Source organism: Saccopteryx leptura, chromosome 9 (genome assembly GCF_036850995.1).
Source record: "Saccopteryx leptura isolate mSacLep1 chromosome 9, mSacLep1_pri_phased_curated, whole genome shotgun sequence".
Classification (NCBI taxonomy): domain Eukaryota; kingdom Metazoa; phylum Chordata; class Mammalia; order Chiroptera; family Emballonuridae; genus Saccopteryx; species Saccopteryx leptura.
The window spans coordinates 35,486,318-35,501,707 of record NC_089511.1 but is presented as its reverse complement, the minus strand read 5'-3'; the positions used below and the strand labels follow the sequence as shown (position 1 = coordinate 35,501,707).

Below are 15,390 nucleotides of genomic sequence, written 5' to 3'. Positions count from 1 at the left end.
TTCTTTGGCTTCCCAATAGAAGAGTACCAGATTCCTTTTGAAGTTTTTTATTGATGAATGAGCCGCTATAAATAACCCTTCATGGCAGCCGCCCGATCTCTGAAGTTTATTCTGGAATAATAGTAGCAGTGGGAATGAAGGGCAATTTACGGCAGCGTGTCACGAAATAGTTTAATGGGCTTCATACTGTTTAACTTAATCTTTACAGATGTAAAAACAGAAATACAATTATTTTAACAACTATTATTACATATTGCTTTGCTAATGAAAACAAAGGCGTGGGCAGCCCTCTGAGACGCTGAGGGGATCTTATGAAATTGAGAGGTGGAGAGAGTGTTGGAGGCTGGCAGGGTCCCCCTCAGTTTGGGGACAGATGAAGGGCCATTGTGGAGATTCTTGATTCCTCTCTCTCCCCCCCCCCCCAAAAAAGTCTTTTTCTGGCTCTCAACTTTATCACACGCACATACACAACCACACACACACACACACACACACACACACACACACACAGGTCATCATGATGTGTTCATACTGAGGGCAGCTTCTCTGAGCTGACTTCAAGCTCAGCTCTGCGGTATAAATTATGGGGCCCATGGAGAATTTCTGTTGCTGGGAAAGACAACCACTTGCTCTTAATGGAGCCTGAAGGACTTTTCCTGTTTCTCACAGTCCCCAGCTGCCACCCCGCCTCCCTGTTCCTATCCCATCCCCCCATCTTCACAACTCCAGTTTCCAGGGAGCATCCTTTTTGCCAGAGGGGATCGGGATACAACTCACTCAAGAACCTATAAATGCAGAGGTCGAGTGTGCAGTTTAAATGTTCTCCCTGCCCTTCTGGGAAGTCGCAGAGATTAAACACGGAACCCCTGGGTGTCGTCCACAGTGATATAAAGACTGCCCTTCTCTTTGATTCTTCAGGGAGGTCCCTGCCTACAGAGGCGGTCCAGAGCCCAGAAACGCTATTCCGGTTAGCATTTTTCTCATGAGCTGCAGCCTAAACCCCCTGCACTCCAGACTGGGAGCTAGGAGCCCCCACGCGACCCTTCGCTATTTAATGTTGTGCCTTGGGGAGTTCACGTCTCTCTGCCCTCGGTGGGGTTCTCACCAGTAAAACTAGGAGGTTGCCTGAATTCTGCACCATTTGGAAAATGACAGAAGTGGGCAGAGAGAAGTCAAAACATTTATTTTAAAAGCTCAGTTGGAGACTGCGGCTTACATTCGTGGTGAGCAAAATACTTGCCCACTAGTCAGCGGCAGCTCAGGACCACCGCAGCCCCCCACCTCGTAGGTGGGCGGGGAGTGGGCAGACTCTTGAGAATAAAATAAAATGTGTACTTTTGGAGAGCAGCTCACTCCCAGGGAATAAAGAGCCAGGCTGGGTCCCCAGATACCGAGTTAATCTTACCTATGTTTCCCCATCAGATAAGCCCCACTGCTCCCAAACCCCCCACCCCAGGCTGAATGAGTCTAGGGGTGGAGAGCAACCCTTTATGGAAGATAACATGAGTGGGGGAAAGTGCTTTCATGAGATGATACATCTGGTCGACAAATATATATATACTGTCTGTTATGCACCAAGCACTTGTTTATAATACGCTGAAGGACATTCACTCTAGCAGGAGAGTTGAGCATCAAGAAAAAGGTAATTCTGTAATAAACATTTTTTGGATGCCTACTCTGTGGCTCTGTCACTTCCCAAGGTCTGAGAAAGCCTGTGGAAGCCCTCTTTGTGAGATCTTGACCCCAAAGAGCAGAGCTAATGGCATAAACTATATTTCTATCATCTTATCTCTCTGGGATATCAAAATGACAGGCCATTAATGCATCTTAATCAGGGGTACTTTTTTTTATCTTCTAGGCCAGTGAACCCCCCAAAAAGAGTAATTTAACCACTTTTAGTAGCCACATTAAAAGAAAAAGAAAGAAAACACTTATAAGACCTTGGAAAGTGACTAAGTTTAAGTTTACAAAGCCTGCTACCTCACCTGTAAAGAAGGGAATGCTCGAGTCCTTCACTCCCAGGGACTCTGGGAAATTGAATGAGGAATAATAAAGTAAAGGACTTACAACAGTCCCCAGCAGAGGCCAATTACTCAGCACATATTAAAATGATCGTTAGCCCCCCTTAGATTTTATCACTCTTTTATCACCTTAACTTTTCACTGCAAACTCTCCTTCATTTACACAGAAAGGGCTTGCACAGGGCTCACACAATCTTTGTAGCAGAGACGGAAAAATGGATTCTGGTTGAGCTTTCAGGAGTGAAGGGCCCTCCTCGATCCTGCAGAACTGACCACCAAGGTAGCCGCTGCTGCCTCTAAGCTCAAAGACTTCGAATCTGGAAGCGGCTGTCAGGCCACTGGCTCATGGTCTGCAGGCATCAAAACCACACCATGCCCTCAGCTTTGCCCACCCGGCTCCCAAGGTTCACACCTGTCCATTTGGTGGTGGACCCCACCTTAACACACAGAAACAAGTAGGAATTTCTTTATTTTTATTTTATATCAGGAAGACCAATTGAAACTATGGGAATCTATCAGAGAGTGGACAATGTTTAAAAGATTTTTGAATAACCATAATATCCGGAGTGTATTACCTGGTGCGTGTCAATTTGCTTCTCTAGTTTTCCCCACTTGAATATAAGCCCTTCGAGGGCAGGATCTGGGCTTGGTTCACCTATATATTCCTAAGGCATGTCACAGGCCTGGCAGTTAATGCACACTCACTCATTATTTGTTTGATGAAGAATGACAAACTATTCTGATTACAAAGGCTACTTGGTACAAGTTATGTTCCTGACCATGGACAAATATAAACCCTCCTTCTCCTTTGTGCATATTCCTAAATGCCTGGGCTTCCTTTATCCTGACCTGAAACTTGTGTTAACATAAATGAAACTCTAGCATGTGCCCCACTGATGATGGTGTGAAAGAGAGTGGGAGCCTTAGGAACAACTGGCCTTAATTTTTTTTTTTTTTTTTGTATTTTTCTGAAGCTGGAAATGGGGAGGCAGTCAGACAGACTCCCGCATGTGCCCGACTGGGACCCACCCGGCACGCCCACCAGGGGGCGATGCTCTGCCAATCAGAGGCGTCTCTCCGTCGCGACCAGAGCCACTCTAGTGCCTGGGGCAGAGGCCAAGGAGCCATCCCCAGCGTCTGGGCCATCTTTTGCTCCAATGGACCCTGAGCTTTGGGAGGGGAAGAGAGAGACAGAGAGGAAGGAGAGGGGGAGGGGTGGAGAAGCAGATGGGCGCTTCTCCTGTGTGCCCTGGCCGGGAATCGAATCTGGGACTTCCGCACGTCAGGCCGATGCTCTACCACTGAGCCAACCAGCCAGGGCCTGGCCTTACTTTTTGAACAAGGTTCTTCCCAACTATGTGCCATTGGTCAAGTCCTCTTACCCCAACTTCAATTTCTATCCACCAAGTGGGAAGACTCTAAGCAATCTCACAGGGTTATTGAAATGATTAAATGTGATGATGTGCTCAATACCTTCTCCCAAGAGGGCAAGAAGAAGGGAAGACATAAGCCCTGAGTAATGTGAACAGCTGGTCTGCTTCATTTAGTCCCGAACCTACTTTTTTTGTTTCTTCATGCCAAATAGTTTCTCTGAATAATCCGGGCAATTGACCTCAAGCTTTTCCTTACTGATATTGAAACCACTGGTTCCTTAGCTCAGCTACATAGTAGAATTTTTTTTTTTTTTTTGAGAGAGAGAGAGACAGAGAGAGAAAAGGAGAGACATGGGGAGGAGAGAGAGAGAAGCATCGATCTGTCATGGCTTCACTTTAGTCGTACACTAATTGCTTCTTGTACATGCTTTGACCAAGGATGGGCTGGGCGACTGACCACTCAAGCTGACCCAATGGCCCCTTGCTCAAGTAAGCAACCTTGGGCTCAAGCCGGCTACCTTGGAACAATCCTGCGCTCAAGCCAGTGACCCCATGCTCAAGCTGGTGAGCCTGTACTCAAGCCGGAGGTGACCTCCGCATTCCAGGTCGATGCTCTGTTCATGGCATGACCACCAGTCAGGCACTAGAATCAGTTAAGAAGGTTCTAAAATACCATCTGGGGTTGTGATGCAGTGGTCAGTGTTCCTTTTAAGACACCCCTCCATTCCCTGGTGATTCCAGGGCTTACTCCAGGCAGAGCTCCACCCATCTAAACAGGCAAGGAGAATCGAGTTTCTAACTGGTAGCTATTTCCATAACCGATGGAAGAATGGAAGCCAACATGAAAATGGAACTTAGGTTCTGGCTTGGCTTAGATAGAGAAGCTGGCATGGCTCCCCCATGACAATGAGGGAGGGGACAGTGAGGTCACTCATTGGATCTGTCAACCAGTGGTTACTTGGTGGGGGCCTGTCCTCATTCCTGGTGCCAGACATCAGGGCAGGGGGTCAGTAAAAACCACAGTGCTGGGAGTATGTTCCAGGACTAATTCTGAAACTGACTACCACAGGCCTTAGGACAAGCCAGCTGTCCTCTCGGTATGTGTGTGTTTAAATGGAGATTGTGGTAACACCTACCTCATTCGAGGGAGGTTGAAATTAAATGAGAAAATGGATATGAAAAGTTTGCACAAAATAAGTCTCTTTTGCCTCCCTACACATTTTTTGTATCTTCTAAACTTGTAATTATTGCAAAATTTAAAAAGTTTAAGTCAATAAGTCAATCAATCTATCTATCCCATTCATCTCTTTATGTTGCCAAGCTATTGATAATTAAAGTAAAAGAATTGTGCCTTACAGAGGCACTGCACAAGGGTGCTGGGAAGCTCTTTGGTGATGATGATGATGATGATTGATAATGATGATGATGGTGTTAGCATCGATGAAGTAAAAACTATATGTATATGTATATGTATATGTGTATGTATATATCATCAAAGCAATATCAAAGGGTATTAGAAATACCAGCCATTACCTCTTAGAGGTAGAATTATTACAGATGATCATGGAATTAAGGTTTGTTCTCCTTTTAATACTTTTCTATATACTCCACATTTCTTTTGTGAACGCATGTAACTTCTATAGTGGAGGGAAACTCCACTCAAAGTAAAGAAGGATGGCTGAGGGTGTGGAAAGAAGCTGAAAGTCTATGGTGTATGAATGTGGATGGAGGAAAAGAAAGAATAAAAGATGAACACGTGGTCCTTCCCACCTGACTGCCACCATCATGGACACGAGTCACATGCAAGCTATCATGCTAGCCAGGGTCACCAGGTGCTTGGGCAGGACCGGTTCCCAGGGACAGTGCATGCAGGTGCACCAGGAATCCATGGACAAGAGTTGCTCGATCATCTGCAACGTGCAAGGCCCTCGGTGTGAGGGCGACGTGCTCACCTGATTGGAGTCAGAGTGAGAGGCTTGGAAGCTGCGCCGAATTTGTGTCTGGGTCCTAGATATCTGGGTGGACCACATGGCCTGTGGGGATGATATTTGAGTTAATAAAGCATTGAAATTAAAAAAGAAAGGATGAACAAACCACTTTGACCCCAACTGATACATCTGATGGCATTGGGACCTTACCGCTGTGGCTTTCAATTCTAGCTCAAGAACTGACTCTCCTGAGGAGCTTTTAGAAAGACACCGTCTGGTCCCACTACAGGCTAAACAAGTGGGGATAAGACGTGGGTACCGGGACGGGGCAAGCGCTTGAGGTCATCCTGCAGCAAAGAAGAGGACACCATGGCCTTCTGAGTTTGTTCTCATTTCATGTAAGCCCAGTGAGCACTAGAACAAACAGCAAGGACAGAAAGTGAAATGCACCTGGCCTGTGGTGGCGCAGTGGATAGAGCGCTGATCTGGAATGCTGAGGTTGCTGGCTTGAAACCCTGGCTTGCCCGGTCAAGGCACAGACGGGAATATGAGTTGATGCTTACTGCTCCTCCCTACCCTCCTTTCTCTCTCCTCTCTCTAAAATCAACAAATAAAATCCTTTAAAAAAATAATAAAATAAAATTTGGGAAAATAAAAAGAAATGAAATGCACTGGAAATAGATTTCTTTCTCTTTAATCCCACTTCCTGTGTCACTGAGTAACCCTTATTCACACCAGACACTGGGCTGAACCTGACTGTGTCTCCCACCCCACCCCATCCCCATCTTATAACCCTGCACCCAGGGAGGTGAAGGAGAAGTCACTCCAGTGTATTCAGGGCACCAGCGAGAGCCCAACATGAATTATTCATCACCCCCCCCCCATCATGCTCTCCAGAGGAAGCCCCCAGTGCTGACTTGAAGTCCAAAAATGTGGGAAAGTTTATTTATTTCTCCAAAACATTCCTGATTTGTAATGTGCTTTCTAAAAATGTTCTAACTGACCAAGCCCCTGCTATATTTAGCCAACAGCATTTAAAGAAATGTTCCTTACACTTTATAAGGCGGGCTTTGAAACGCATGAATTTAGGAAAAGCTGCTCCCCCAGTCTGGTCCTTGTCTCCCCAGAAGCGGGGTGGAGCCTCTCCCCGGCCTACAGGAATGGTCTTGGTGCTGGAGCCAGAAATAAGGAGTTTGATTCATTCCCAAAGCCCTTGAGTTCACAATGGCTGGACAGCCAGCAATGGGAGCCCCTTCTAAGTTCCTGGGCAAAGCAAGGAAACACCAAGGGGACTGTGTTCTCTTCAGCCCGTGAAAACCGACCCGCCTGTGGTTTTCCTGGGCTCCCCTGCCATCGGAGTTGCTTATTTTGCTTTTGGTTTCGTGTTCAAACGGTTGGATCATCTCAAGAGATGTAACACTGCAATGAAGAGATGAAAACAGAGCCCAGCCCACCCGGCTGGGAGAACTGGAGAAGTGAGCCCCCAGGAGTCTCCTGTTACCTCCAGAATTATATAACGTGAGCTAGAGTTGTCGGTTCACAATTTGGTTACCGGACTAAGAAGTCACAATGGAATTGTAAAACAAATGTGTGTAGATTAGAGGCTATGTCTGTCTACAACGATAAGACCTCCCCTTACTGAACGCTCCCTGTGTACCAGATATGGCGGATAGATGAGCTAATTTAATTCTGACAAAGTTTCGATGCAAGAGGAGTTATGATTATTCCCATTTCTCAGATGAGAACTAGGACAACTAGGACAGGTGCTAGCCTATGAATTCACACCTGTGTTGGCCCTGGCCGGTTGGCTCAGCGGTAGAGCGTCGGCCTGGCGTGCGGGGGACCCGGGTTCGATTCCCGGCCAGGGCACATAGGAGAAGCGCCCATTTGCTTCTCCACCCCACCCCGTCCTTCCTCTCTGTCTCTCTCTTCCCCTTTCGCAGCCAAGGCTCCATTGGAGCAAAGATGGCCCGGGTGCTGGGGATGGCTCCTTGGCCTCTGCCCCAGGCGCTAGAGTGGCTCTGGTCGCTGCAGAGCGACGCCCCGGAGGGGCAGAGCATTGCCCCCTGGTGGGCAGAGCTTCGCCCCTGGTGGGCGTGCCGGGTGGATCCCGGTCGGGCCCATGCGGGAGTCTGTCTGACTGTCTCTCCCCGTTTCCAGCTTCTAAAAAGAGAAATAAATAAATAAATAAAAATTAAAATAAAAAAAAAATGAATTCACACCTGTCATTTAATTACTCCTCACAACAGCTCAGTGAGGCAGTTACTATTATTATCTCCATTTGTACAGATGAGAAAGTTAAGGCACAGACGACTAAAGCTACTTTACTCTTAAGCTGGGTCTAGTGGAGCTCCGAGGTCACACATATAAAAAGGCCAATGTAGCCCTCCCCAGGCTCACCTGAGTGTCAAATTGCTGCATGGTGACAAATCAATAAGACATTAATGAGAGGGATGTGTCCACAGAGACCTGGAAAATCTCAGAATGGGAAGTGGTGACCAGCTACCTGAGAAAGACGTGTGATGGCCAGTTGCCGGAGAGGCAAGGCTCCGGTATTTGACATTGCACATTATGAGCATCTGAGTCATGCTTTAAAGTTTCTGTTGTGCAAGGTGGCGTGATCTTGTGAACACCAGGGTGTCATCTCTCCACCCTTCCAAGAGGGCCTGACCTAGACGCTGCCTGGGGCCGAGACACTTCATTTGCACCTTACTTCCCCTGGTCTTCCAGCAGGAGGACCCCCTCTCCAGTGTGTGGTCCACCCGTTCCAGAAGTGCGAGATAGTATCAGCCACCCAGTGAGAGGACACCACCCAGGGAGAGATAACTTCATTTTTAGGTGCTCAGTGAACTGGTCACTAATCTATGTGCAGTCATTCACAACCCCAGCGGCTCAGCAAGACTTTGCCAGGCTCAAAGCTGTGAAGGCAGAGTCTGTATGTCCAGGGGACAAGGTCCTGGGGAGCTAAGTCCAGGCCTAGACCCTGCCCAATTAAGAGGGCCTCAGATTAGGATCTAGAGCCACCTTCTCTTGGAAGCTTGCCAGATGAGAGAATACAGTCTCCTAGAAGGCCAAGAAGTAGCCACCAATATCCTCAGAAACAGCTCAGTCTTGGTTCCTGGATGTCAAAGGTGTGGTCAGGGAAGCTGCAACCCACTGGCCCCAGAGGACAGCCCTCCGCTGTGCTGGCCGTCTCTGTTTGCCCCACCTCCAGTGGGTGCGTGCCCAGCCCCTGCTCTGCCCCTGCAGGCTGACCACGATGAACTCACTGTACGCTAGATTTCTAGAGGGGTTCAGGCCATTCCGAGGTCTCAACGTGAGGAGGGTAAGAAAGGAGAAAGGTGAGGTGTTCCTCCTGACTCTGCCTGCGCCAGCACTGTGTCTGCAGCCACATCCCCTGTGCTCACCCTGGGCGGGGCATTCCCTTCCCTTGTCCCTCCCCGGTAACTAGTCCCTTCACTCTCCTCTTTCCCAGTGGCCCATCTAAGTGGGTTTCTGTTTTCCTCCTGGAATCTTGATTCTTGTGCCTGAGAGAAAAAAGACACTGGGACCCAATCTTTGCTCCCCCCCCATCTCCCCTCGGCCCTCTCTCCTCACTGCTGGTCATTCAGGACACCTGACTTGACTATGTGCATCCAAGACTTATGACTGGTGCTCCTCTACCCCCACATACACCCAGCCTGAGCCACTTCCCAGGAGGAGAATTAAATTCTGTGCTCCGTCTCATCTGCCCACCATGGTGTGGACCCTGGGCTTGAATCCACATCTGGCCAGTGAGCCCAATGTAGTTGGCATTTGAACTCCACTGGAAGAGACAGGCCCCTCCCCCAGTCAGTCCAGGCTCCACCACTCCCGATTGCCCACTGTAGGTCACTCTTCACATCTAGGGCATCTGCCTGACCCCAAGAATCCTGAGTTTGGGGCCTCTGTATAAAGAGAGGTGTAGTAAAAAAAAAAAAACTTGTCAGTTGGCTATTCAGGTATTTTGTAAAAACTGCCTGAAATGTGTATCAAAATACTTACTTTCCTAACAAACTGATGTTCTGTAATTCTAATAACAAGCCTTGCTCATTATTGTGTATTTTTGACTCTATAAAACAATTCCCACTTCATGGGAGCAAGATTCCAGCTACCTTGTACACGAGAAGTCCACCAAGTTCTGGCACTCACTCCAGCTCATTCCTGGAAATGTCACCCACTTTGGTGATGTTAACATTCCCATGTCTGGGCAGATAGGCCCTGGCCTCCAGCTGTAACAATATCATCACGTGTGGCTAATTCCTTAACCCACACATGGATATACACTGACCACTCTGCATGAAATGGTACAGACCACATGTGGCCTCCTTTTCAGAGAGACACAATTATAGGAGAAAATGGCTAAACATATCTTATTCAGGTTCTAGAAAACTTGGAGCATTTGAGACCCAGGAGGCCATTAGCCTCTACAAAATCTAGCAAATAGCCAAGGCCAAACAAAGCAAAGTCCTTTGCAAAGTTCTCTGATCCTTGTAAAAGTCATGGAGGTGGAGGTCTCTAGTAGGTACATCTTCCAAGCTTCTTTCACAGACTTTGTACGTTTCACTATAAAAGTGAAAAAACAGAATTATTCCTGGCTTGAACTATAGAGAAAAACAAAATCTTTCCAAGAGTATCAAGACTCAATAATTGGGTTATTCTGAAAGGATTCAGCACTAGATTTGAGATTACCTGTCCCGCCTACATGGACAGATATATTACACGTACATACATACACATTATTTATTTATCATTGTGCATATACCTACCATATCCCGCATATGATCAGTGTACTGCTGTGAGAGTGTGTGTGTGTGTGTGTGTGTGTGTGTGTGTGTGTGTGTGTGAGAGAGAGAGAGCACAGCTAGAACCAAAGGTCATTTACAGAAAGCAGAACCTGCACCCCTTGTTTAGATGAGAGCACAGAGGCATAACTTCAGAGTGCCTAAGAGTAGAAGGATACGGTTACTTCTGGTTTACCCTAAATATTTTAATTAAGGGTAGGATCCATTTCTTGGTCTCGTTCTCCATAATTTAGAGCCCATGATTAAATCTGGAACATTAGAAAAGCTATTTGGATTACTAAGACTCAAAGCCCCTCTTTCTCTTCTGTAGGTAGACTATATGTATATATATAAAATCATATATAATTCATAGGAAATGACCCCACTGTCCATTCCTCTTGGCTTTCCTAAATCAGGTGAATGTGGGGATAAGGTAACAGAATTTCTCTTTATGTATGGATAAGGCTGCTTACAAAGTAGATGCACACTTCTGCCTTTTTTTTCCTGCGACACATAAATAAAGTTTATATTATATTTTTGGAACTATAACTCTAAAATACCAGCTTTTTAAAAAGCAAGTATTAGATTATGGACTTCTTCAGAAAACAGCTATAAATTAACAAAACATACAAGATAGCAAATCAAGCAAAAAAAAATTGAAAAATTGAAAGCAGATTCTACACAGCAGAATCTTCATCTTACTTTTTGACATTCAGGCAGTATCCACTGGTCCTGGGGTTTTCTGCTCGGGCCCCTGAGATGCTGACGGGGTTCCCAAATATAATCCCAGCCTCCTCTTTCTTATTACATCAATTGTTTATACCCGCCCCCTCCTCCCCCAGTAATCCACTGAGCCAGTCACTGAGAGGTTAATGAAAAAACAACTTTATTCACAGAGAGGCTGAGACTTGGGGATAACAAAATAGCCAATGGCAGCTCTTCCACCACATTTTAAATTAATCACAGTGAGCCTAGATCTCAACAATAAAATCTCATCAAAGTTCTTAAAGTCAAAAACAATCTGCAGCTCACTAAAGTGTTCTCACCAGCCTGGGTAGAATGCCGTCAGGGAGACATTTATGAGTCAGTAGCACATGGCTTTAAGGATGAATTCTCAGAAAGCCAACTCTGTGCTTACTAATTATTAAATTATTATGCTTGTTCTAAATGTCCTTTCCAACATATCAGCCAATAGGTTCTCTTAATGTAAAGTGTGTACCCATTTTATATAAGTCCTGGAAACTATTTAAAAGTTACTCTGAAGACTTCGCTTAACCCACCTCCAACAACTCATGACTTACTGTGCCTTTCCCACATCAGATAAAATGAAAATATCTTGGAGGTCTAGGAGATCAAGTTTCGGAACCCCTATGACAACCCAAAGAGAGATACCGGAAGAGGCTGGATGCATTATCTGAAAGTTACAAGCTGAACTGGACTGTGAAAATCTCAATCTTCTTAACCAAATCTTTGCTACAGACCCCTGCCTTGCAACCCATCCCTCCCACCAGACTTCTAGTCACCTCCATAATGGGTTTATTTAGCTGCAGTCTCTGGGTCTGCTTAGTAGGTAGGGGTTGGAGGGAGGAGCAGGACTCAGATTGCAGGCTGGGATGCAGTGGGCTGGGGATGTCTATAAGAATCCTCCCACCATGACTTATTTTCCTTGGGGTCCGGAGAGCGGCCTCAGGCAGACATCAGCAGATTCCCTTGCTCTTTCCACCCTTGATGGTAAACCTCTCCCTCTACTTGCTTTTCCTGTGTTTGTTTCACCCAACTTGTTTGATGAATAGTAGTCCTTCATTACACAATTCTGGAAAATGGACAATCAAACTTAGATCTTAGATTAAACGTGGAAATCAAAGATCTTATGCTGTCTGAGACATCTTCCCTCCCCTTCACACACTGCCGTCTCCCCTGAAATCTTCGATCCCTTAAAAACAAAAGCAAAGAGACAGGATGACCGCTATCGTTGGTAACATGCATTGGAGAACATGTGTATTGACTAATGACTAATGCTATATTATATAGAGTGCACTTTCTTAACAGTTGTTAATATAAATGTTTTCACAGAGCAATCGTTATAGTAAAAAGAGTCAAGTACTTAGGCAAAGAATAGAACATGTTTCTTTTAGTGCTTAGAAAGAAAAAAAAAGAAAAAATTTCTATTTAAAATTAAAAATGTGGTTTCTCATCTTCCACCTGGACATTGGTTGTGAATCCTCACCAGGTCTTACAATCTGCCAAAGAACCTGAAAAAACTGGGGTCACCCTCAGGGTCCCCACAACTGGACTTCAGGGACAAACCCAGCTGTGAACACCCATCTCCCAGACGGGAGAAAGCCAAGACCCGAGTCTTTGTGACAATAAAGCCGGCGACAGTAAGCTGGTAGCTCTCAGACTAAAATGACCACACTTCTTTCCTCTATCCTGCCTTCCGGCTGATTGGGCCTGCATATGTCCCAGACACGTAGGACCTGTGGTGGCTGAAGAGCACACCTTTAAACTGTCCCAAGGTCAAGAAATTCTCCTGCTGGAGCAGTGGGAGGTCTGAGATGCCTAACTCCCAGCCGGCAGGATCTTTTAAACATCCGAAGACATCCCAGTTCTGGGTCCCCTCCAAGAAGGTCTCCCCACCTGCACACATAAGTTGGAAGCACTTCCCAGGATCCACACTTCGGCAGAGGAATAGATCACTGGAAAAAAAAAAAAAAAAAAGGTGTTCCTTTCCTCAGCAATGAGAGCCGCTCAGACCAAGGCTGGGGAAAGAACGGCCCCACTGTTGGCTTTACTGGAAGTGAAGCATGGTGTCGGGGAGCTGCAAGGGGAAGTAGGAGAGGAAAGGGATCCCGAGCTGGTAAAAGCCACCCTGAACGTGCGGGTCCAGCATTAGGGAAGCGTTGAAAGGCGGGCAGAGGCTCGTGGAGGTGGCCAGAAGCGAGGTGCCCAGACAGCCGCCGGGCCCCTGCTTAGGAGCCCCTAGGAGCTCGGTCCCCGCAGCCGGCTTCTGGCCCTGACATCCCGCCAGGATGCTGTCTATGCTGAAGCTCTTGGACTTGTCGGAGCTCTTCGGAGAGCTGCGGAAGGTAGGGCGCGGCGGGGACCCCGGGCCATCCACCGTGCGCGCTCGCTGGCCCACCGCCACAGCCGCGGCCACCTGGACAGCGTCGCCCGCATCCTCCTCTGGTGACTCGGGCCCGGGGCAGAGGAGGGGCCCCGGCGTCGAGGAGCCTTCTCGGAAGGGCCAGGGAGGCGCGGGCGCTCCCTCGTGGCGGGGGCTCGCGGGCCCGGAGCGCCCTTCCCGGATCCCCGCTTCTGACTGCGCCTCTGCGCCGCTCTCGTGCGTATCGGCACGAGACCGCTTGGCCTCCGGGGCGCCGGGGCCCGGCTTGGGCTTCCTCTTCCGGCGGCGGTAGTTGCCATTCTCGAACATATCCAGGCAGCGAGGGTCCAGCGTCCAGTAGCTGCCCTTGCCCGGCCGTCCCTTCTCGCGGGGCACCTTGACGAAGCAGTCGTTGAGCGAGAGGTTGTGGCGGATGCTGTTCTGCCAGCCCTGCCTGTTGTCGTGGTAGAAGGGGAAGCGGTCCATGATGAACTGGTAGATGCCGTTGAGGGTGACCCTCTGCTCCGGCGCGTCCTGGATGGCCATGGCTATGAGCGCGATGTAGCTGTAGGGCGGCTTCTGGGGGGGTTCCGCCCGGCCCGTGGCCGCCAGAGCTGCCGCGGGGGCGAAGGCCAGAGGCAGCCCGTGTCTCTCGGGGCCGTACAGGTAGAGCATGGGGGAGGCGGCCAGCGCAGGCAGCCGGGAGCCGAAGAGGTGGCTCATGGCGAGCGTGGAGCCAGCACCGCGCGCTCCCCGCGACGCAAGCGACCCCGGCGACTCAGGGACTGCGCCCCGCGCCGCGAGGGCCCTCCCGGGGAGCCTGCCGTGTGTCTGCCTCCCGCTCTGCCTCTCTCCCCGGCCGCTCCAAGCTCTGTCCCTTCTTCATGGCTTTAAAAATGTTAAATAATTGTTGTAAGTTTGCTATTATATGTTGACTTAGCGCTGGAAAATAAATTGTCTATGATAAACAGTCGTTGTGTTCTCAGCCCACCCACATTAATTAAAATTTCATTGCTGAAAAACTCCAAGCTTTTCCCTCCACGTGTCTTTTTGATACCAGCCAATCGGTTTCGGGGCTATTCCTTCATTTGTTTATAGAATTAGTCTGTTGATAAGTCCGCCCACCCAAGTTGAATCAAGCTGTGTTTATTTGGAAAAATTTCCGGGCACCCAATATATAAACGCACTGATCTGATGTTTGAAATATCACGTCCACCCCTTGACGCTGTAAGCACACACAGTCAGCGAGGCAGGATGTGGACCGCGGTGGCTGGGAGCGGGGTCTGCCGGGCCAGGAAGGCGAGGTGGGGATAGGGGGGCGGGGAGCAGGAGTGAGTTTTACCGCTGACCTGTGGGAGCCACCCCCGCAACCTTCGGGCCTCCCACAAAAAGTCTTTTCTTCTCCCAAGCTTAATAGATGTAGAGATGGCACAATCTCACAAAACACCTTCCTGGGTCTTTTAAAAACTTGACATACGTTGTGGGAAGAGGTTTCTCTAGCTAACAGATTTGGAAGTCTGATGAGACAAGGATGCAGTCATCCTTGGAAAAGTCGTGGGCATGTTCCGCAAGAGTCAGGGCCCTTCCTAGACGGCTAGTATCCCACAGGCAGCGAGCCTCAACTTCCAGGGCGCCCTAGGGACCCGGGGAAGCGGACTCAGCGAGCCCAATTTTTCTTGAAGCCAAAGGCGCCCAGACGGTGTGGGGGAGTCGGAGAGGGTGTGGGTTACCTAGTCCACAGCTCAGTTGAGGGAAGTTCAAAATAAACCCGATTGGAACTAGAGAGAGTTCAGAGAGAGAAACTAAGGTCTTTCTGATGGGGCAGAGGTTGCAAGCAAGAAACACCATAAAAGGGGAATTTGGCAGCTGGCTGGGGAGAGCTGGTATTTGTGAATGCGGGTCTCTTGCTTTATATTCTGCGCTTTCCTGTTTATAACAAGGAGGGGGGTTATAACAACTTTACAAGTGCACGCAGCTGGCCCGTGATTACATTAAGCATTTGGAAAGCCTACTTGGTCTCCCCCGACCCACCCCCATGCATTTTACATTTAGCCACGTCAGAGTTTGAATAAAAAACCCTGGATGATGCTGATTTAGTTGGAGGTATATCTGCCCTCCTTCCACCCCGTTGGGGGCAGGGAAAGGGAGCGAATGTAGCGTGAC

General features: G+C 48.3%; 2 protein-coding genes across 2 annotated transcripts; one reads left to right on the top strand and one right to left on the bottom strand.

Annotated features, from left to right (window-relative positions):
- Window positions 1–5,179: 5,179 nt before the first annotated feature.
- On the top strand, window positions 5,180–5,350 carry LOC136381387 (small ribosomal subunit protein eS28-like). The gene has a single exon (XM_066350038.1). It carries the CDS (start codon window positions 5,180–5,182, stop codon window positions 5,348–5,350), a length of 171 nt encoding a protein of 56 aa, XP_066206135.1.
- A 5,681-nt stretch (window positions 5,351–11,031) lies between these two features.
- Window positions 11,032–15,243, bottom strand: FOXL1 (forkhead box L1). Its single transcript, XM_066349650.1, has one exon. It carries the CDS (start codon window positions 13,948–13,950, stop codon window positions 12,913–12,915), a length of 1,038 nt encoding a protein of 345 aa, XP_066205747.1. The 5' UTR covers window positions 13,951–15,243; the 3' UTR covers window positions 11,032–12,912.
- Window positions 15,244–15,390: the final 147 nt, after the last annotated feature.